Consider the following 24,248-nt stretch of genomic DNA (forward strand, 5'->3'; position numbering starts at 1 on the left):
GAACAGATTTGTAACAGCTACTCTCTGCAAAATAAATAGTTGTGCTAGAAAGCATGAAATTCCCTTTTTTCACACTGACTGTTTGCACTTGTATGTCTGAAAAAAAAATTTATCTTTGGCCTTTTCTAAACGATCAGCCACCAATATCTCAAATAATGAACCAGAAGTTAACTAACTTTTCCAATTTGTCAAAAACCATAGATAAAAAAATAGGTTTGACATGGAGGGTTCAAGAAGCACAGGAGCTACTACAGATTCCAAAAGACAGTAGAGGTTGAAAGAACAAGACTAACCTGCACGTTGGCGTGCATTCTTGGATGACAAACCCTGCATGAGATAGTTGAACACCTTGTATCCTGGGAAGACCTTGTATATGCGCCGCAAGATGTCGTGCACTCCCTTCCGCACGGTGTCTTTGGGATCTCCGGCCTGCACAACAAGTGCAGCCCCACGAAAGTTCACCAACAAGATGCTAGCCATAACTGGTGCACTGCTCCCACACAAACAACAGTCCGTAGCTTGAAAGATGCTGCCCAGATTAGAGCATGCACACATTGTTCTAGCAATTAATACAAGAAAAGGACTCCTTTGCGCTAAGACTATACACACTGCATGGCTGCACTCCTGGGATCTTGCTGCTGAGTACGTACACTGTAAATTGTGTATTAGTGGATCTTTTTCAAGCTCGGGTATACCGAACCCAGATATTTTGAATTATACAGTATATCGAACACCTAGAATGTCCCCTTGAAAATCCCGCATGATAGTAAATGAAAGTCACGCAGTATACTCAACTCTAATTTCGCTAGTCATTTCGGTACAACTGCACACTGCAGCCGCTGCGGTGGCTGAGTGGGTACGGAGCTCGGCTGCTGGCCCTAAAGACGCGGGTTCGATCCCGGCCGCGGTGGTCGAATTTCGATGGAGGCGAAATTCTAGAGGCCCGTGTACTGTGCGATGTCAGTGCACGTTAAAGAACCTCAGGTGGTCGAAATTTCCGGAGACCTTCACTACAGCGTCCCTCATAGCCTGAGTCGCTTTGGGACGTTAAACCGCCATAAAACCAAAAACTAAAAAAACTTCACGCTGCACCTCTACAAGTGGTGCTTCTCCTAACAGAGCTCTTGGACCACTTTTTGTGAGCAGAGGCAGCCACTGGGAGCCTGCTGGCAGAGCTAGTGCTGTGGAACCGCGAGACACGGCGCACATGGGGTGTGCTTGTGGGCGGTCTGCGGTCTCTCGTGCTCGTTTCTCATGCCAGACTGCTGTCATGTGCTGAAGCCAACCTAACCTACTAAAGTCTAGAAGTCGCGGAAATCAATTGTACCTTAATTTTAATGAGAGATTATTCCATTCATGGCATACTGGTGACAGGATTAGACAACTTATGATTGGGTTCGATGCGAAGCAGGTTATGCCAAGAGACACCTAGCGAGTGGTGGGCTGCCAGCACGCCGGTGAACAGCATGTCACTGCAAGAACTGCATCACTTGCGTGGGCTCAATGCATTGTTGCTTCTAGGTTACAGATGAGCTTAAATCTATAACTATTTATTATACATCGAATTACTGATATATCAAACTCCTCCTCAATCAATTTTAATTTCAATATATCCTGAAATCAGTATTAAAATCTGTGATGCTAAAATTTTGATCCATTCCAATATTCAAAATAATCTTGATAAAAATCAACCAGGCAACAATTACAACACACACGAGCTCAAATGTAAGAGCACAGCTCCGAATGCTCCCTATCGTATGCTTGAACAAGGGCAATTCTTTGATTAACTGCCCAGCGCTGAATTTGGTCAGCTCATCGTAAATACAATACTACAAATTAATAATGATGCATGCCCTTGACTGGACATCTAAAACTGCTATTCTCCTCCTCCGATTATGAATGCCAAAGAAGGACTTGCAAGCACAGAGTATGAACTGCAATATAAAAGCATTTCAAATACGGATGAAAAATTCCACTAATGCAAACTGTACTGTGGATGAATTGGTCTAGCAGCCCAATTTATTCCTAAGCTGTAGTGGCCTGCTAGTAAAACCAAAGCCAAAAAGTGGCTGTCTCTTCTTTAGTCCACAAGGTTTGCCACAGGAGGCACAAATGGCATACAGTACAATCTATTAATTCGAACTTACGGTTAAGGGGGGAGCCTCGTCTTGAAAACAAAATTTTATTAATGTAGTCATAATTATTAAATCTTCGGGAAACTTGCATTTTTGCCTGCCGATTCTAAATATGTCATTTAATTTCATGTAAAACAATTTCATGAGAACTTAAAGGGGCCATGGCATGGTCGTTCTTCATATTGCAGTTTTGTGCTTCAGTAACTAATACTAGGGCTTATGATTCAATTTCCGAAATTTTGCTGCCCAGCACGCACTGTATATTCCAAAAAATGCGATCTAAATGGAGACCAGGAAACTCCTCCCACCGGCAGCCACTGCCATATTGAATGCTGTCGTGATGTCACTAGGGCTTACACGGACCAACGTCGTCTGCTCACGTTGCTGCAATATGCGCAGCGAGGTCTCATTCCCCCCTGTACTTTCGCGGGCGATCGAAGTAGCAGTCGTCCCTCATATATGAGTGACTGGTGCCGCAAAAGCGATAATAACAGTAACGCAATTTTTATTCTGTGTAGGTCGGGGTCCGGTCACACTAGGCCGATGCGACGGCGATCGACGGTCGGTAGGCTGGTCGGTATATGCAAATGCCGTCGCTCACGCACTGGTCTGTTACGCTAGACCGACGACTACACCAGCATGATCAACGACCGCGTATCGTAGTAATGTTAAGAGTCAGCTTAGTGGGAACCAGAAGAGTGTGGTGGGGGACTAGTTTGTATGAAATTCTATAAACTTAAGAATTTTAAAACATATTGGACCTCATGCTATAGCCACGGCGACATAAGTGATGTGCTTGCACCAGCGAAGATGTGCTTTCAATCGGTGCCTACGGATAGAGCCGATCGGCGAGGCAAGTGACACGGGCAGAAAACGCCGCACGACGGCGCCGCTCGTCGCTCGCTGCAGAGCGAAAGCTTCATGTCCGGTGAAGCGGTGGCCGGAAAAACCGTGCTTGTGTACCTTATTCGTATTGAAAAAGCGAAACAAGCGGCTACATATCACATCCTCACATTTTCTTACTAATAAGTGAGGAACTTTTGCCATATTCTTGAATTTCGGTCGATGGTGAACCACCGGCCCCTTTCGTGGCGAGGCCTAGCGAGTAAGGCATGTTGCTGGGCAAGTTGGTTAAGCATCTTTGAAACTTAGAAAGAATCCACCTTGGCGCAAGTAAAACCACACACACAAAGGAAAGACAAGGAGACAACGGACAGGCGGAAACGCTGTACCAAGCCTAAGAATCCGGAAGAAAGGAGCCCTGCGGTAAAACCTGAAGTTATGCCTTATGTGCACAAAGTGTCACATAATCTGAATAAGGTGGCTAACAGACACGAAGTACCGCTAGTATTTTCAGCACCAAACAAGCTGAACAAACTTATACCCCACATTTGTGGCACTGAGCGCCCTGGATGCAATATAAAACATCAGAGTGTCTTCACCCGTTGTATGGAAGGAGTGGTGTACGAGATACCCCTGACCTGTGGAAAGTCCTATATAGGGCAAACGGGGAGGTGCATCAACAAACGCCTTGGGGAACAATGCAAAAAGGTTGAAAACAATAAAGATAAATATGCAAACTTGGTCAACCATGTTAATATGTGCAAGTGCGAACCTCGACTGGAAAAGGTGAGGATTCTTGGCAGGAGCAAGATTAAACAGGCGAGGCTTTTGTTGGAAGCGTTTCACATAAAGAAAAAGGCGGCTTTGTGTGTGAGTGACACGTCAGTGAATTTGTATGCAATTTTCTGTGCACAATTTTCTGTGCAAAAACTGATATGCAGGGTGATAGATTATGGCTGTGATAGGCACATGGAGTGGAAAAAAAGTGGGCGTATCCTGAGACTATTTATCTGCGTGGTTTTCTTGAGGAATAAACAGTTGGATGTTGGCGCCTGTCCGTTGTCGCCTTGTCTTTCCTTTGTGTGTGTGGTTTTACTTGCGCCAAGGTGGATTCTTTCCAAGTCTCAAAGAGGCCTAGCGAGTACGCAGGATTCGTGTGTGCGATTTCGGCGATTGCGGAGAGCGAATTCACAAGTTTTAGCACCTGCAAATAGCTGTCGAGCATAGTTTTGGCTACAGTGCCCTCAAAGCGACGACTGCCAACATCGCACAGCAAAATGCTAAATGATGCGCTATTATTTTGAAGCACTCATTTAGATGGCAGCGACTATTCATCGGTGTGGATAGTCAAAGCACTCGAGTCGCGTAGGGTTTTGCAAGCGGCTTGGTTCCTGCAAAAGGGTCCTATGAGTTGAAGGGAATGTATGTTCGACTTACAAACGTACACATGCAGCGGGGAAGTCGTCGCACTCGGCCCTTTTCTCTGTTCCATTCGTGCCTCAAGGTTACTGTAGTGCACCTTTAGATAATTTGAGTTTAATTATTGAGCGATGAATAGCGGACAAGAACTTGATAGCTAGCTACAAAACGCCGCGGCTTTCACGGTGCACATCGGCAAAGCCATGCACAGCACGTGCCACTTTTCACATACGGGAGCACTTGACTGCTCAAAAGAGACCAGACTCAACATACGAACAGCATGCTTCTAAGCGTAAATAATAAAGCAGGCGTCCATCGATTTCTTTTACCTCAACAATCGGAAAGTGGGCGCCACGAGCAAGTCCGCTTTCCCAAGGACCACTCAGCTCGCGTACTAAGTTGAAGGCTTCCCAAAAGAGAACATGGAAAATGCATTTTATTTCGCTAAGCTAAAAGAAAAAAAACTTTTCGAGCGACAGCTGTCTACGGTGTGCATGCAAGCACCTCATCAGTTCACTGCAGACGACGTGTGGCGTGTATGCCCTTCTAACGTCAGTGATCAGAGGTTGCCAGACCAGCGAGCAGTTCGCAGAAGACACGAAAAAAAAATTCGCTTTAAAATATTTACCACACAGAATCAACAGAAACTTGGAGGAATTTTAATTTAACGCGTTGAGAATTAAATGCAATAAGCAGGGTACGTGTGAAAATAGGCTGTATTTTGGAAGAGCTTTGAAGAAAATTTTCTGTGGGAAACTCGCTGAAATGTATGCCTTTGGGTTCTCTTGATACCAAGGAATGCAATAAGGGTAAAATTATCATATTGGCTATCATATAACTTAAGTTATAGGGTACTGAAGCTGTCACTTCAGAAGTGGGAATACAGTAAAACCTCGATACGTTCCCAGTTCATACGATTTCCCGGTTTTCATGCTCAAATTCGCAGGCACTAAAAATGTCCCATAGAGTTACACTACATTTTTCCCTGTTAATACGTTCCCAGAAAACAAAATTTCCCGGCTACTACGTTTAAAATTTCTACAAATTGGGGTTGTATAATAGTTTATTGACCAACTTCACATGTGCACGCATACAAGTGGGCCGAACGAGAGGGCACGCGACGTTTTTTTTTTTGCGGCAGTCACCCGCCACGATGGCTTCTTTGCAGTGCCTCGATGCAACGAGGTGAACCACCACCACCATCGCCACCACCAAGAACAAAAAATAAAAACTGCGCGCTAGCATTCGCGACGGCCGTTTCTGCGGGGACGCGATATAAAGGAGAACGATGAGGTTTGATTGCAGTGCATAAGAGAAAGAAGACAAAGCTTCTACGAACTACAGCGATGCGCTTGTACACGAGCAGGCTAGGATGCTCTGACATGCAAGAAAGAGTCAAGGATGGCAAGGTGATGGGGATACCTTGAGGATGAGGTACGGCAAGAAAGAAGACGCCTCGAGGTCATGCATCCTGTAACCAGTGTCGCACAGTGCTGGGAAGAGTGCCTGCAAGTACTCCAGCGCACGCAGCAGCACGCTCGGGTTGGTGTCAAAGAAACGAAGCGTGAGCCACTTAAGCACGAGGTCCACGTTGGCACTGGTGGCTTCCACACCTCCGGAGCTGCTGAGGAACTGCAAAATCCGCCACGTACCACGGTGTTTGCAAAACGCAGACATTCCATCATGACATAAGAAAAATAAAATAAAACAAATAAAAGCATCACTTACCAGCAATCGACACATGCAACTCTGTTACTCCAGAACGTTTACCCACTGCCTCAGGATAACAACGATGGGAGGGACACATGCTATCAACTATATACATAACGAACACCGATGTGATGCCCTGGCAGACTAAATTGAATGAGTAAATATGAACTTGAGGCACTATTACTAAAAACGCATATATTGCACATTCTTATTCGCGAGAAAGCCAGAGACAAAACAGCTGCAGTCTTGGGCATTGCCGCCGCTTCTGCTGTTAGAGGGTTTACCTTGAGAAGCGTGTCGATGGCCCTGATGTGCATCTTGAAGTCTGCACTGAAGCAGTTGGTCACAAGCGAAGGAGCCCAGTTGGCCGCCCCCATCTGCTCCTTCAGCTGCTGGTGGAACTCCTCTCGTGGAGAACTGAAGTTCCACTTGAGCAGCTGCAAGAGAAAACAAGAGGCACTCGGCTCGCTTCTTTGGCACCATGACTACCTACTCCCTGATTTGCTGTGCTGTTCCCTGCACTTCAGTTCACAGTTGCACATCACGCAATAATGCAGCAAGTGACATTACATAAGGACTACTAATTCCGCATCCACTTCAATGGAGTAATTATTGAGTGCAATTCATAATGTTCCCAGTAAAACTTTTACATGACAGTGGCCTTCACTGCCAATATGGAAGCTTTCTGCTGGATCAGGTAATCTCTAGTTCTGTGCTCAGTGCTCATAACCTCGTTGTTAAATTTTTAAATGTTGCGGGAAAACGTACTTTCCAGGAAAAGATATGATTCAAACCGCTTAATTCTGAAAAATCAACTGTTGAATGAGGTATGACAACATTTCTTGACAATTTCACTACATAAAAATGTCGATTAGCATTTCTTGGCACAAGATCTGAACGTATCCTTTTCTAGCGCTCGCAGAATTCAGTTCGCATTTGTGCTGTCTTAAACGGGGGAAGGAACTTGATAATGTATCCGGTCCATTGATGGCATCGACGAAGGTAGACAGACTGTCTTCATCATTGTCGGATGCTTCGCCCCTTTGCACCATCGTATCGCAGAAAAGCCACACCAACAGCTGACTGTGTTTTTGCCTTTCAAGCTGCGTTCCCCAGACACCGAACGCTTGTATGTAAATGCATCACTGCAGTTCATAGATGTTTTGCACCCTTTGCCCTTATGTACCGCGAAGAATGCTAGTGTTTCTCCTCTTCATGTCGAGTCCCTGCAAAAACTCCTCTCTGAAATACTAGCGTGCAAATTTCATTTTTTTCTTGTTGGTGGTGATGCTTATTGCACCTAACCATTGCAGAGAGGCCACCACGGTGGGTGACTGATGCTGCATTTTAGCTGTTCATGTCGCATCCCCTCACATTCGGCCCACTTGTATGTTTGCACAAGTGCGGCTGGGCAATAAACATATTATACGACCAAAATTTTTTAAAATTTCAGATGTAGTAGACAGGAAATCGTGTTATCCGGCAACATATTAACCGGGAGAAATATAGCGTAACTCTATGGGACATTTTTAATGTCCGCAGTTTTGAGCACACGAACCGGGAACACCTATGATCCAGCAGCATATCAACAATGTTTTACTGTACTTCATACCCATTCTGAACATGCTGGCCTCCATAGCTTCCATAAGAGCAAAGTATGCTACTGGACTTCTGGTTTCCTTCTGATAATAGGCAAGGAACATACTAGTCAACATGGAAGTGCTGAATATATCAGAAAGGACCACTTGCCTTATGAGCTGTCTCATGTGCTATTCGTTGTTCCTTCAGGTTATTAGCTGACAACAGGGGAGTTGTATCCACTTCTTCCCCCTTTCGGGATGACTTGCTGCTGCTGCTTCCAGGCTTCACGAGCATCTGTTTCAGGGGTGAAGGAGTGGGACATGGTGCAGCAAAACATTCCACACTTTAGAACGCCTTCTCCACTTAGTCACAGCGTCCAAACCTTTGCAACTGTACATATGGCTGACGCAGAAATTGGGCGCCTCTGTGACACACAACAGAAATAGCATGAGCGCATTACATTTCCTGATTTCCTGCAAGGGCTACCTCTGTCATTGTTATCTGTGCACAAAACAAAACATCCAAACCTTTGGAGGTGAGCTTACTGCCAACGAAGCACACGAGTACCTCTGCCGAGGCAAAGTACAAATAAATGCAATCGTATTACCATTTCAGCAAGGACTGCCTGCCACATCTACCTATGCTCGAAATAAAACAGTCAAACCCTCTGAAGCTTTTTCACGGCTAATCAAAGGCTAAACTGCCTTTGTATAGCATCACCATGGTCACATTTTATGCAGAACAACATGTGACAGGGTCAAGTATGCTTCAAGCACGAAGTTAAATGCTTAGAATAACTGCATCATTTGGAACAAAGATAGCCCGGGTTGCTTGAAGCATCAAACATTTTTCGCTCTCACTGACTGGCCCTATTTTCCAATGCTGCACTGAAAACAATTTCAAGCAACACACACTGTCCTGACATAGAAGGCTGTGATTCCACAGAAGTTTTGATGAAAAGGCTTTGATGCAAAGCAGGTTATCAGAACAGCAACAGCAGCAGCATTCCTTTAAAGGCCATGAGTTGTGCAGACGAGCTGTGCAGAGTACCAAAAGCACAATAATAATAATAATGATATTAATGCAGTGAACGACCGATTTTTCGGACTGCCTTGGACTGTGAGAACGACCGAAAAATCAGGCAGTCTGGAAAATCAAATTTCACCAAAAAAATCACGACTTATTATCAGTATGCTGGAGGAAGGGGTCAGTTGTATTGCACACATTCTAAAGCTAGTCATGACTAAATTTTTCTGTGCGACATGTGCGCAGACGGCAGGCGGCGGCTGCTTTAACAAGCTCGGCCTGGCTGTGCTGCCCTCAGCATGTCGCCGATGAATGCACGGGCTGGGACAAAGTCTAAACGGGAAAGCGAACACGCCGCTGCGGAAACTGCACTGCCCCCGCAGAACGATGGGCATGGAACGAGAACGCGATGATCGCGAAACAATAAGAACCAAGAAACAGCCGAAGCATGCGCTCCGTCGGCATTGGCCTTCGTCATAAAGCCTAGCAACTAGAGCCAAAATCGGCATCGTATCCGGCAATATCACTCTGCGGTGGCTTGCGTATAATGAGAGGCATCTTGCCTGCCATCAAAACGCCAGTTGTTTACAGTTTTGAGATAGAAAAGTGAGGGTTTCGTGCATTTTGCCGCGAGTACGCTGACCTCACTTTGAAATGCACCACCATTTCCTCCCGCGCTCGCCATCTCCGTGAAGCCATATGCCTCTCACACGCTTTGCTACTGCCTCTTTCCCTATTCAGGACGAAAGACTCGGCACAGATGAGTTCCGCGAACTCTGACTACTGTTCAAGTTGGTGCGGCTGAACACACTCAAGAACAGCACGAATTTGAAACCGCACGGGCGCAATGTGCCGTCTCACACAGAATTTCAGCATCGCAAGTTAAAGACTCCCTTTAAGCTTGGATTTTTTTTATCAAGTTTTCAACCTTTCCTGCAGTTAAAATTAATGAGGTCCCACTGTATGCATTATATGGCGGCTTGGGTACTGGCAGCGAGTGCAAACGAGGTCCAAAAAATCAAGCAGTCAGTTGCGGTGCGTCTGAAATTTTAGCCGCTTTTATACATACAGCCATGGGCCATGCCGCAGTGCCGCGAAAAAGTCCGAATAATCAAGCATGTCCGAAAAATCAGGCGTCCGAATTTTCGGTCGTCCACTGTAATAATAGTAATAATAAAACAGACCACTCTGGTTGACAAGTCTGCTACGAGTGGGATTTTCAGCTAAGAACGACATGCAGTGATCCTGCGCACCTCCACACACCTTATGGGTAACTAATGATGGGGAGAATTCAGTAATGACACGTACCTTACTCCTTGAACTGCTCTTGAGAAGACGCCCTCTGCCACTGCCACCGACGGCTCCCTGATCAGGCGACATTACATCTGCGTGGTTGGGCGCTGGCATTGTGGTGGCCAAGGGTTGTTGTGGCGCCACTTGAGAGCTTCCCTCTCTAAGGATGGTGCCCTTGCCCTTAGGTGGAACCTTAGCTGGAAGCTGCGGTCGGACCTGTGCAGTTTTGCAGTACCTTTAGCAAGGCGTGCCAAGAGCAGCATGCCAACAAAAAACAAACAAACATGAATAATTCTCCTTCATTTCTTCGTTCTAATGTGTTGCATAAAGGTACACCCAAGCTCTGTAAAATATCCAAGCTGGTTTGACCAGTGTACAGTCCGGTCACAGCACAGGCCTCCCAAGCTTGGACCTACATTTTTAACATGTTTGAAGTAGCGGTGTGTGAATATTCAAAACTCCGATTAGTTTTCAAAAAGTATTTGCTATTCCAGCTGATTCACATCATACTTTCATTATTCAAACTGTTCGAACCTCCTGACCGTTCAGAAACAGTTATCACACAAGTTAACTTTCTCTTTCGTCATAGAACCAACTGCTAGCACGCGGCAAAAGCCCACAAGTGGCAGTACTAGACATTGCATAAAATCAATGCACTGACAGCATCGAGCACCACCATCGCCGCATGCTCGTGGGTCGGAAAACAAAGTGCACCACCATGCAGCACATCAATGCATCTACCCCCGATGCAGTCAACAGCTGGCTGTGGGCTTGAATGGCAGCAATCACCTTGTTTTAAATCACTACGATAAGATGTGTGCATGCACGGGAGCAACCTGGCATGTGCAGGATAGCAGAAGGGATGAAGGTGCGGCCAACGTAAGCCACTGTGCCCGTTTCGTGGTGACTGCTTTGATAGAGTAGAGTCTCGGTGATATGAACCTCACGTGGTCGTGAAAAAATTCGTATCATCCGAAATTCTGTATCATTCAAACGAACAAAATTCGTATGTAGAAGCATGAAAAATGCATTCACACAGATCTGTTTGCGGATGACAAGATTTATTCACTCCTGTGCAGCCACAGCTCGCTAATCGCTGTGCATACCGCACGATTAGCGATCGCGACTTCGGCGATGTGCGGGCCGCGCTTAGTGCTTGAAGGTGCGGTCACGGCTTGCATGTTTGTATCATCCGTAGAGGCGAGGCAGAGAGTTCAGAACATCCGAAATTCCACACATCATATACAATGCACACTGGCCACGGAAATTTCGCGAATTTGTATCATCGCAAAATTCATATCAACCGGGTTCGTATCACCGAGATTCTACTGTATTTTCAATTTTCGTCACATATAATCTAAACACTGCATATCTTAGACACCAAAGGACTCCAGAGAAGAGGTTAGCGTAGTTTAAATACACTACAACACTTAAACCAGCCTCCTTCAAGAGCTGGAATGACAACAAATGACGCATCAACAGTTGCACTTTTTTTTGGGGCCTCTTGTACCTCTCGTGAACTAAAGGCTAAAAACACATCTGCTGTGTATGTGTATTGAGTGTGTGGCAAGAGATGGCGCCACCATCCCAGCGCCTGTGTGTGCGTGTATGAGTGCGTGGCACGAGACGGCGCCACCGCCGCAGTGCGCCCCCAGCAAGTGCTGTGTGTGTGTACGGCCAGCGCCGGCCCTGTGTAACGTGTAACCCAGGAGAATAAAGATTGCTGTTACGTTATCCCAAAACACAACAACTGGCGACGAGAATGGGATAGCGGGGACCCGGACGCAAGCGAAGACATCGCATCGTGATGCACGCAGGCAAGTGAACTTGCGCCAGTAGCCAGTGAAGTGAAGCACGCTTCGTTCCCGCGCAAACATGGCGACGTTTGGTCGAGTCGAAGAATACGACAACAAAGAGCCGTGGTCGTCATACACGGAATGGCTGGATGCGTTCTTCAAGGCAAATGGCATCGAAGACGACGATAAGAAAAAGTGGGTATTTTTGTCGACGGTCGGCACAAGCACGTACGCGACGCTCCGTAGTTTGCTAGCGCCCGTAAAGCCTAAAGAAAAGAAGTTTACTGAACTCATGGCTATTCTCAACAGCCACTTCAGCCCCGCTCCATCGGAAATAGCCGAAAGTTATCGCTTCCACACCAGAGTACAGCTCGAGAATGAAAGCGTCGCGGTGTTCGTCGCCGAGCTCCGGCAAATGGCGGAACACTGCAACTTCGGTACGGCGCTGAACCGCATGCTGAGAGACAGACTTGTGTGTGGAATTCGTGACAGAGCCGTGCAGCAACGGTTGTTAGTTGAGAAGAGCCTCACCCTAGATAAAGCGCTGGAGATTGCTAGAACGGCAGAGGCGGCGGAACTCAACGCAAACGAGCTGCGAAAGGGCCACGCGGACATACCGACTTCCCCGGTTCAAGAAGGCTCAGCGAATTATGTCAAGCACAAGAAAAAGCAGCACCTGCAAGGGCTCGGTGGCCAAAAAGGGCAAGACCCGAAGCCTAAAGGCAAAATCAAAACCGAACGCCAAGAGAAGTCCAGGCCGTGTGTACGCTGCGGATCCCGTGATCACAGGCCCCCGGAATGCAAGCACATCAACACAAGGTGTTACAAGTGCGACAAAGTAGGTCACCTGGCGAACTACTGTTTGTCTGGTGCTGAGAAAGGGAAGAAGTTGAGCGCAACTGCAGTGAATGCAGTACAGTCGACCGAGAAGCCACCTGAGTACTACCTGCATTCTTTGCGTGCACAGTCACCCCTGAAGCCAATCACTGTGACATTCATAGTCAGTGGAGTGCCACTGGAAATGGAGTTGGATTCAGGTTCTCCCGTTTCGTTAATCTCAAAAGATACTTACCGGCAGCACCAAGGTGTTTTGCCGCAGCTTTCACGGACAGACATCAAGCTGAACTGCATACGTGGAACAATACCGGTGCAGGGAACGCTGGTGGTTGACGTATGTCTTAGCAAGACTACATGTCAGCAGACACTGCTTGTAGTAGCCTGCAAGAGCCCTAACTTGTGCGGCAGGGATTGGCTTACAGCATTTGACCTGCTACCACGCCAAGTAAATGCGACACAGCTCGAAAGCACCACTGAAGGGAAAGTGAAAGAAATGCTGCAGGAGTTTGAAGAGATCTTCAGACCAGGCTGCGGGACACTGAAAGGACCACAGGTGCATATCAACGTTCGACCGGATGCACAGCCACGATACTTCAGACCTCGCACGGTACCCTACGCACTTCGGGCCAAGGTTGAAAATGAACTTCAGCGTCTAGAACGTGAAAACATCATCACACCAGTGGACCATTCTGAGTGGGCTTCACCGATTGTACCAGTACTCAAAGCAGATGGCCAAAGTGTCAGGATTTGTGGAGACTATAAGATCGGTGTGAATCCAGCAGTGGTAACGACACAGTACCCATTGCCAAAAGTTGAAGACATATTCGCATCCTTGCAAGGCGGAGTCAAGTTTTCCAAGTTGGATTTCCGCGAAGCTTACAATCAGGTGCCTGTTGATGAAGAAACCAGTAAGCTACTGGTCATCAACACACACAAAGGTCTCTTTGCTTACAACCGTCTGGCATTTGGTGTTTCATCAGCACCTGCCCTCTTCCAGAGAAGAATGGAAGAAACCCTTCGTGACATCCCAGGCACATCAGTCTACTTAGACGATGTTTTGGTGACAGGAAGAACTGACGCAGAGCACCTTCAGAATCTGCGCAAAGTTCTGCAACGAGTCAAAGAGTCAGGGTTGAAGCTCAAACAGGAAAAGTGTGAGTTTTTCAAACCATCCCTCATTTACTTGGGCCACGAGATCAATGCCACTGGTCTTCAACCATCAAAGAAAAACACAGAAGCCATCATTGAAGCGCCCGAGCCCAAGGACATTGGTGAGCTGAGATCCTTCATTGGACTCCTGTCATACTACGGAAAGTTTCTGCCGAACCTGTCCACACTACTAGCACCGTTGTATGCACTGCTTCACAAGAACAGTCACTGGAGGTGGACAGATGAAGAACGAAAAGCTTTTGTCAAAAGCAAGGAAGCCATCATGGAGGCAAAAGTGTTGGCACACTATGACCCATCTAAGGAGCTCGTGCTAGCCTGTGACGCTTCGCCGTATGGTGTAGGTGCGGTGCTTTCACATCGTGATAAAGGGGTTGAATTCCCACTAGCATTCGCATCTCGAACTCTCACACCTGCGGAGCGGAACTACTCACATCTGGAAAAGGAGGCACTAGCCATTATATTTGGTGTCACACGCTTCAGAGACTACTTGCTATGTCGCAGCTTTATCCTCATCACTGATCACAAGCCACTGGACGGCATCTTCAGTGAAGATAAAGCAATTCCAGCCATGACTGCTTCACGTATCCAGCGTTGGGCACTCACACTTGGTGCCTACACGTATACTATTGAGCACCGACCGGGACGTCTCAATGGAAATGCAGATGCCATGAGCAGGCTACCACTGGCAGTGCTCTTTGCTGATCCACCTGAACCACCAGAGCTGGTGAATTCAGTCTCAAGCATGGAAAAACTGACAGTGTCAGTGAAGCAGCTTCAGCACTACACGAGTTGTGATCAAGCCCTAAGCCAAGTGCTGCGGTGGGTCAAGGACGGATGGCCACAAAGCACCCCGGACAAAGCCCTACAGCCATTCTGGCAAAGACATGATGAGCTGAACACGTACAGAAATCTCTTGTACTGGGGTAACCGAATCGTGGTGCCTACTCCTGCCCAGAAGCATATCTTGGAACTGCTACATGAAACGCACCAGGGAGTGGTTGTCATGAAAGGCATGGCAAGGTCTTTGTTTTGGTGGCCTGGTATGGATGCTGAAATCGAAAAGTGCACTCGACAGTGTACACAGTGTCTGCAGAATTCTCCAATGCCAGCAAAGTCTGAACCAGTGCCATGGCCTGAGCCGGGTGCATGCTGGGAACGTGTGCACCTGGACTATGCCGGACCATTTGAAGGTAAAATGCTCCTTGTACTTGTAGACGCCAAGTCAAAGTGGCTTGAAGTTATCATCGTGCCAAGTGCAACAGCGGAAAACACTGTAGAGCATTTGAGGGATATTTTTGCACGGTTTGGGCTGCCAAGGTGCATTGTAACAGACAATGGAACCCCATTTACTGGCCAAGCTTTCCAGGCATTCCTTTCGGAAAATGGCATTAAGCACCTACGGACAGCTCCTTTCCATCCAGCATCAAATGGTTTGGCTGAGAGAGCAGTTCGAACTGTAAAGGACGGCCTCAAGAAAACCACGGGTGGAGATCTCAAGCTCCGGCTAGCGAGATGGCTGCTTATGTACCGTAGAGCACCCCGCCCAAATGGAACGTCACCATCTGAGCTGATGTTGGCATACCCAATGAAAGCGAAGCTGGATCTTTGCATTCCTAGAAGGGAGAATGAGAGTGCACCCGAGCAGTTGCTGACAGAATCCAAGAGGCATTGCGGAGAGACGAAAAAGGGACCCAAATACAAGAAAGGTGACAAGGTTGCAGTTCGCAATTTCGGCAGAGGAGCTAAATGGTGGTTGGGCGAAGTTGATGAAACGAACGGAACTTCGATGGTAATGGTTTCAACCCCTCAAGGGAAAGTTCGCCGTCACAACAACCAAGTGAAAAAGCACTTGGCCACTCCAGCACCAAGTACAGCGGGTACACCTGCAAGCACCGAGGAAGACGTAGCCAGCACCGCAAGCACCTGGGAGGCTGCGGCGATGCCATCTGTGAGACGTTCAACTAGAACTGTTCGCAAGCCCCTACGTTACCGATAACCTTCTTAAGGAAGGAGGAGTGCTGTGTATGTGTATTGAGTGTGTGGCAAGAGATGGCGCCACCATCCCAGCGCCTGTGTGTGCGTGTATTGAGTGCGTGGCACGAGACGGCGCCACCGCCGCAGTGCGCCCCCAGCAAGTGCTGTGTGTGTGTACGGCCAGCGCCGGCCCTGTGTAACGTGTAACCCAGGAGAATAAAGATTGCTGTTACGTTATCCCAAAACACAACAACATCAAACAAATTGCTCGGTTGATGAGACTAAAACAACATGAGAGAAGAAATTAAATTACCAATTCATTAGCGGCCATGGGCGATTACCACGAGGTGATCTATGTATTGTAATGTCTAAAGCATAATTTTGAAAAAGAAAATATGCAATTAAAATTAGGTGTCTATAGTCCTTTAAGCCATTGTAAAAACACCTCGTTATTTGGAACCAAAATTTTCTTACCATGAATCTGCCAAAAACACACTTTGGATAACTCATGGAAAAAACCTTTATGTGCAATTAAAGTTGTCCTTTATTCCTGCCCTTTCTTCACCCACAGCAAAGACGTTACGTGTGTCTTGCTTCTGTTGCGAGCTCGCGAGCTGCCTTAGCATATCTGTCGCGCCGAACACCTCGTGGGTGACAGGGACGACGTAGCCATCGAGAGTTTTGGCTTTGCAGGCATCATTATCTTGTGCTCGGGGCACTTACAAGATGACCAAGACTGCTGAGACCACTGCTACTAACAGACTACTGGCTGAGACCACTGCTGCAAATGAGCCACTTAAGGGATGTGATAATGCCGATAGTAAATGAGGCATTCACGGAAACTAGGTGGTATGTCGGCATCCTTGTCTTAAATCCTCGACAAAGTTGTAAGGATGCAGTGATGAAGTGACCACAGCGCATATGCATGCAGAGTATGCAGTATAAGGCACCCTTGTATAAAGTGCTTCCGCAGCGTATTGGACTTCAAATAAAAGCGACACCTCGCCACTTTTACTAGGCTCTTGAGGCAATTTTTGAGCACGAAAGTAGAGCCGCATAAAACTATAAACTAGGTGAGAACTAGCAGTTTACCCGAAAACCACTGGCTACTGTCCGAATTCAGTGTTGATCATTTGGTGTGCACTCTACACAAGGGTGGTGCAAAACTGGCTGCTATATGCGTTGCCTGCATGCGGAAGCAGCAGAGAAGGCGGAGGTCCGATTGGACAGGTGACACATGCCACGTTACTGGACGGGCCAATACACATGCCTCGTGAATGTATTCGAACTTCTAATATTGCTGCCATTGGTTGATCACGGGCAGTGTGCAGTAGATTCATTTTCAACACTGCCCCTGTCTCACTCTTATCAAGCTTTTGCTTCCCCTTAAATGGTTTGGCCAGCTGGCACACATGCAATGCAATTGACCTTGTAGCCTGTATAAGCACGCTTGGCTGGTGGTTAAATGCAATTCCAATGCTGTGCTTTTTATTTACTTTTTTGGGGGGTGTTGACTCTCTTACTGGGCAAAATCATGGGAGTTGCGATACTCTTCGGTCTGCATGCTGACGGGAAGCGCGCATTTTTTTTTTTACTTTGGGGGCGAGTTTACGGCGCCTCCTCATTCGTTATAACCAAGTGGTATGGCCACGGTCTGTTCTATCTGAGGTGCACTGCCATAGCAATAATACATTTTTACGGTAACAACATCCTCGTTCTTAATAAGCAAGCGTTCATTACAACTGCGGGCCATTACAAGTGGGCTTGACATAAAATGGCTTAATGGAATAAGGCACACCCTCACAAGAGTGCCACCATGCACCTTCGCGCAAAACAGCGGGGAAGGTCTCTTGCAGGAGCATGCTTTGTTAGGAAAGCTTTCTTGACAGTGCGGAAAACCACTGCCATTGCGCCTGCACTGGTGCAGAGACCTGACCTAGCCAGATCGCAGTATCGCACATGTGTCACGTGCCAAACGTTGCCTCCCATAGACTAAAAGGCGTGTACTCCAAAGTGCACCTGCTCGTTGACCAGGGCTTAAAACTATATGGTCTTATGTTCATTTGACGTGGCGTCGCAACATAAGTTATCACGGTGCAGAGATAGCCAGATATCTGTGCAACATGGTGTGCCTGTTTGTGGAGTCAGTAACAACTGTGCTTGCAGAAGCACTTCTTAATCAGAATAGAAAGCAGAAATAAAAATAGCACACAAAAATAGCAGCCGCTGAGGAAAAATGACTGAAAGAAAAAAACTAGACCATTATCAATTTCAAGTAGGATAACCCTCAGTCTTCATGCCCTCAGTCTTCAGGTCACTTCATGCATACTGCTATAAATGCTCTATTTGTAGTTATCCTCTCTCTGAAAGGTTATTTTATTCACTGTTTTCGCATAGCATATGTGTCTGTATGGACACACCTAGCATACTCGCATAACTCTTTTAGAGGCACCTCTGTTGAGCCGAACTTCTGATAAGACTAAGAAACTTTCTGGTCCCTTCAAGTTTGTTTCAAAGAGAGTCTACTGTAAAATGGCAGCAGTGCTCCTATCATTTTCGACCACCGTGATAAGACGATGTGGAGTGCACAGCAATAGGGCAAGGCCGAGGCATGCACGCGCTCCTGTGATTGCTTCGTGGCCATTGCATTTGTACTATACAATTTCAGTCCATTACTATCTTGAAACTGTGCATTTCAAGCCACAAGAGACAAAAAAGAAGTGGATGACACAAGACACAAACCTTATATGTAAAAGACTATCAAACGTTGCTTTCCAATCCAATCACCAGGGACATGCATGACCATACCAAATGACACCTTTTTTGATGCTGCATGTTCACGGTTCAGAAGGTTTTGTTCACTTCCACCAAATGTCTACCCAAGCCGCGAACCAGAAAACAGCAGCAATACAGAATAGTGAGAAATGTGTCACACGACTATCCAAACTGTGTTACTCAAAGCTGGCCTGTGGACAGGATACGCTGACGCTGTGTCAGAAGCCACAGCTCAGTAGTTTTAGTGCAAGCTGCTGTCACCTTGTCGAGCTGTGCCATGACGTGCGTCTTGGAGGAGGCCTTGAGCTTGGAGGTGGCTCGTGCCATGGACTCGTATCCCAGGTGCAGCATGCAGGGCAGCAGCAAGTCCTGGGCTTTCTTGCGCACCTCGGCGCTGCGGTCCTCCAGGCTCTGGTACACATGGGGCAGGCACGACGCTAACTGTGCACCGGGCACCCCGCGGGCATCGCTGGGCCCCAGCCGCTCTGCCAGCCAGCCAAAAAGCTGCAACAACAAGGCCCCCGTCACGCACGTCAGACTCCACATCCTGTTCTTCCTCTACGCCGCAGTGACAAGGGCGGGCGGAACTGTGCAAAACCAAAACATGTCAAGAGGGGCAGTGCACAAGCGTACCTCATATCTTTGCCCACACAAGGGCCTAAGTGGCTCAAGTCTTACCACAGAGACATTAGAGTACTGTTGTATAGAAGGAAGAACAACTACTCTTGTTCACTTCAGCCTGGTTGTCCAGCTGTAACAAGCAAGACAAAAACACTCACTTCCCTGTTTACAGTAAGGACTTGACTAACAAGTAAATGATCCAGTGGTGTCCTTGCACACATTTTGATAGAATAAGGAGAGCTAAGACCCCACCAAGTGTGCACATGATCATGCACTCCTACTGGCTATCAGTGCATTAAAAGATCTTAAGAGGCAGAGAGAGAGAGAGAAAGAGGTGATAGCATTGGCCGTCTCTGGGAGGGTTGCTTTGCACACTGCAGCAAAACTGCCCATTGCACAACAAACTGCTCTCAAGAGCATCCTGGTTCACAGAGTGCACGCAAAGAGCAAACATACAAAAAAGGAAGTCGTGCATGACTGGGAATGTGTCTTGCAAAGACAGGTAAGGCCACACTTTGTGGGAGGCTGACAAAAGAATGAGTAACCGATTCTATGTGACAGGACTTGCTCTTAAAGCAAACTTACAACAAAAGAGCTTACATGAACAACAATTTTAAAAAAGAAAAGAAGCAATAATGCAGACTCGAAAGCAAATGCAAGTACAAAATAAGAAACAAGACATGAAAATGCAAGTGAAAGATGCAAACATAGCAGCACAATAAGAAAAAATAAATGAAAACCACCATTTTGTCTGTTGTCTTTTGAAAAGTGAAGAGGTTTTTTTTCATAAGCATGAGAACAAAGGCCACATAATGGTGGCACATTTTTCTCATGGTCACAAAAAAGTTTTCGAACTTGAGTTTGAAGAAGCGCTTACTCAGCACGATCTCCTATTCTACCTCCCTATGTTAGTAAAGCTGCCCATTCAGTTGGAGGGAGCAGCTAAATTTGGCTGTAAAGTGGGTTACTAAGGCACCTCAACATAATATCTACCATTGTAACCAGCTACCGCATGTGTGCAATTGTCATGGTCAAAAACACAAAATAGCAATCTTCACAAAAAGAAAAAAAAAGTTGATGGAAAAGTGAAATCAAGACCACGTCTATTTCCCTACTGAAGATTCAGGAAAAGCACAAAGTGGGAGCAAATAGCTGACCTCTGATCGAAGCAAGGGGTTTTCTGCCTTGAGAGTGTCCTTGAGCATCTCATTTTCAAAGAAGGTTCCCAAGCTGGCATGTGATGACCATTCATTGAGGCAGGACAGTGCAGCCGCACGCACCATGTTCTGATGGGAAGGCAAGCAGACATGTGCAGACCACATGTACAAACTGGTAAATACTGAAACACTGTTTTCAGTGCAATGAAAGTTACATGAAATGTAAGAACAGTTGAATCTCGTTATAACGAAGTCGAAGGGGTGCGGCTATTACTTCGTTATAGGCGTAGCTTTGTTATAGCCCGTCATGACCCCGAGCTTTCAAGGAGAACAGTCATTGGTTCGTTATATCCATTATTTCGTTATAAGCTGTTTCGTTATAACGAGCCTCAACTGTATCAACTGCATGGATTTTAGACCCAAACATACATTGGAAGCCTCAGAGATCAAAACACAAGCCAACAAAATAATTCGGGTTTAGTTCCAATGTGCACTGTAAACATTACAACTGCAAAAGATCTATGAAACACCCAAGGCTTCAAACAGAGTTCGAATTACTGTGGAACCCTGCTTCTGTGCATTTCAGAGGATCACAAGAAAAAAAAAAAAGATGTACAAGCCAGGAAACAATACAGCTGGGAAGTGCATGTGAAAAAAAAAGTACATTGTTATCTGCAGTCTATTTTTTAGTTCTAGTAAGGGCAGCATGCTATTACGGAATCTGCAAGGTTTTGTGGTTCTTGTGATCATTCACGTGCACAGAATGTCATGAAAGGGAGTCAACAGCAAAAAGGGAAGCGCGCAAAGCGGGCGAAGTTTGGGCACAACGTGTGTACACCTCTGTGATGCTTCTAAATCTTACACAATTCTCGCCTATTGGAACCAAGAAATTGCCTAGTTGCCTGCAGCTTGACAACACAAACTCTGATGACAAGAACATGCCTTGACGCCAGAACAAACGCACATGTGTCCTGTAAAGTGCTGCCCCCACGGTGCAATTTCGCACCAACAGCCGCAACAAGGTTCATGCTGCCAGTAAGTGTGCTCGGCGTGGGCATGGATGCAAGAAACAAAGGAACCTGCCGAATACGGTGGCAGCCGAGCGCAGATGGAGTCTAGCATCCCATGTCAGCTGGTCTGGCATCACCGTTCAGCACACTCTATGCATAGGCTGTTGAAATGCCAGTACAAGGTAAAGTATATTACTGCAAAAAGACATTCGCAACATAGCATGCGGGAACGCTGCTGCATTTGCAACGCAACAACTCAGTCTCTACCGCATGTATTCCTAAGGGAGGCTGGATGGAACTATCTCATGTAAACTTGACAGCCAGGAAAACTCAGCTCCCAAGAACGTGACATCAGGGTTTTACAGTACTGATGTTTTACTGTTTTACAGTCGAGCCCGCTTTTAACGAACATGGCCATCACGCGCTGTCCATTTGTTATATCCCGAAGTTTGTAGTAAGTGGACCGCAGCTTTAAAAAGAGTTGCTTGTCAAAATGCAAAATTTTTTTTCTTTGCGAAAAAGTCCGTGATGGACGTCTGTTTTTGCAGCGCAGAATCTATGAGGGAGGATTTCAGTTTATTTAAAGCAGAAGTGGGCTCTTCGCCAAGGCCCTTGGCATAGACAAGTTGTCTAAGGCTCCCTATATAGCCCATTGCTACAGGCGCGCTTATGGGTGCTGGCTCCGAAGTTTCGTCCTCATCTGATTCCTCAGCGTCATTCTCGTCCCGCAATTCAGAAACAATGCCCTCTTCCGTGCACGGTTCCGTGGTGTCGGCATCGACAGAAATAAAATCATTCCGACCAATGTCATGTCTCCCCATGTCTCCATGTCAGAGTCGATGACGCGCTGCCACAAATCGCCGCCGGTCTGGTCATCTTCCGAAGCATCAAGCTCGGCATCAGACACTGTGACGACGAAGCCGGCCTTGCAGAAACAGTTCCGCACGCAAGTGGCCGTCACCTCTGCACAGGCCGCTTTCATCATCTCTACCACCGAATACAATGAAAGTGGGCACGGTGTCCCCGTCCGCCATCCCAAATTACAACCAGGGCCCGAGATTTGAACGGAGTCAACGAAACGTCTACACCGCAACAAGAGTGACAAAAGTGCACGATGAGGTAGGCGCGCAACGTGCCCAAGCGGAAATCAAGCTAAACATACAGACGCACAGCACCAGCGGAGAGATCAATGAGGGGTGTCGACGATCGTCAGTGCAGCCACCTCTTGGCTCCCATGGAAAGCGTGCTTCACAGAGCGTGACCTCCGCGATCAGCAGCTGTGACGGCGCGGTTAATCGCGGAGGCCACACGCGGATTTGCAAGGGAGTGAGGAGAGCAGAGCGGAGTTTCGAGGAGCGGCGGGAGGGCAATCTTGGAAGGCGCATCGGCGGGGAAAGGTACCTCACTTGAGAGCGGCACGAAACGAGGCGGGCAGTTTGCCTTCCCCAAGAGTGATGCCCAAAGGGCCAACATACGTCGGGACCAGTATCCCCCTCCCCAGAATAATTCATAATACCAACCACCACCACCAGTTCACCTGCCGCGCGTCGGGCGCACAAAGGGGTCGGAGGCAGGTTATCTCGCGTTGCGGCACCGGGCTTACACCGTCCGTTCGCTGTAACTGATCAGCAGGGCTTAATGACGTTCGTTACACGTGTGATTTTCTGCCATTGAAATAATGAATATTTTGACGGTCGCGCAGGTTTCGTTCGTTATAAGCAAAAATTCGTCTTAAGTGGGGCCGTTATATGTGGGCTCGACTGTAATTTCATGCGGGCTCAACTGTATTTACTTCCCTTAACTCTCTTTAGATCCCAGAGGTTTCCATTAGTTCTGATCAGATATATGCCATCTGGTAGCACAGGTTTTTAAAAGTTCTGAGATAAGTGCTTGCAATAACAGCAGGTATGCTAAATTTGACATTTGAAAACCTTGAATCTAATAAATGGGCCGAGTAGTGAAATGAAAGGCACCGTGTCCACCAACCTTGCTGTCACCCAGAGCAGTAAACATGCCATTTGCAAGAGTACGAACATAGGGTCCACAGTGAGGACCTAGGGCTGCACCTAGGCTCTGGCAGATATTCAGGGCCTGGATAGCCTGCAATATGCAAAAATACACATTGAGAAAAACAAAAATAGCTATGTATTTGCACTCATCACTAAGGCAAAGGAGTGCATATACAGTAAAAACCTCGATAATTTGAACTCTTAATTTGAAATCCTGGATATATAAAAGAATTTGTCACATAATTTCTAATCTAAATTTGACCGGATAATTTGAAACGGCGGTGTGAAACAGCCTGGTTAATTTAAAAAATCAGGGGTGCTGTTCAAAGATACCCAATCCCAATTTCCCCGTAGACCAGTGAGGCGGGCAGCACTGCAGACAAAGGAATAATTTTTCTTCCAATTTGTCAAGTGGCAACTTAAAACCCTGTAACTCAACGTCTATAACAGGCAGAATGATCATTTTACCTTAATTGCATAGCTTGATGTCAAGAGAAGCCAATCGCATGCATTCTGACAAGTTCCCTAGTTCTAGCAAGGGCACAAGGACTTGTTTTACATCAAGTTAAACTAAGTACATATTTGGAATAAGCACACAAGCACATATATTCTTTGATGTTTATAAAAATGTGTCCTCATTAAAAAATTTTTTTTCTAAGGCCAGCCTGCAAAGACCAGCTGTAAGGTGCCTTCTGCTATTCTAGGACCCGCACAAAAAGCAATTCACCACTTTTCTTGCACTGCAATTGGCTGTCAACCTCGGTATGTTTACAGTGAAATGTCAACCATACGATCAACTATCGCAGTTGCTATGAATTTCTGGAGGATAGAAATTGGTAAAATTCCCTAGCCAGCGCGCACTATGTAGAATGGACAGGATTTCAGGTGTTCT

At 46.7% G+C, this 24,248-nt stretch overlaps 1 protein-coding gene and 1 long non-coding RNA gene across 3 annotated transcripts in view; both read right to left on the minus strand.

Annotated features, from left to right (window-relative positions):
- The window catches only part of LOC144131161 (uncharacterized), a 279,476-nt gene that overhangs the window by 47,669 nt on the left and 207,559 nt on the right, over positions 1–24,248 (minus strand). The window lies entirely within an intron of this gene.
- LOC144110734 (cytoskeleton-associated protein 5-like) overlaps positions 1–24,248 on the minus strand; it is an 80,462-nt gene that overhangs the window by 30,554 nt on the left and 25,660 nt on the right. For both annotated transcript variants that reach the window (XM_077643808.1, XM_077643814.1), the window contains exons 12-19: positions 23,334–23,447; positions 20,338–20,466; positions 18,821–19,063; positions 10,023–10,223; positions 7,857–7,982; positions 6,392–6,544; positions 5,820–6,029; positions 294–429 (exon numbers count right to left, since the gene is read on the minus strand). In XM_077643808.1, the coding sequence (XP_077499934.1) occupies positions 294–429; positions 5,820–6,029; positions 6,392–6,544; positions 7,857–7,982; positions 10,023–10,223; positions 18,821–19,063; positions 20,338–20,466; positions 23,334–23,447 (1,312 nt within the window). The remainder of the gene's footprint in view (positions 1–293; positions 430–5,819; positions 6,030–6,391; positions 6,545–7,856; positions 7,983–10,022; positions 10,224–18,820; positions 19,064–20,337; positions 20,467–23,333; positions 23,448–24,248) is intronic.

Source organism: Amblyomma americanum, chromosome 1 (assembly GCF_052857255.1).
Source record: "Amblyomma americanum isolate KBUSLIRL-KWMA chromosome 1, ASM5285725v1, whole genome shotgun sequence".
Taxonomy (NCBI): domain Eukaryota; kingdom Metazoa; phylum Arthropoda; class Arachnida; order Ixodida; family Ixodidae; genus Amblyomma; species Amblyomma americanum.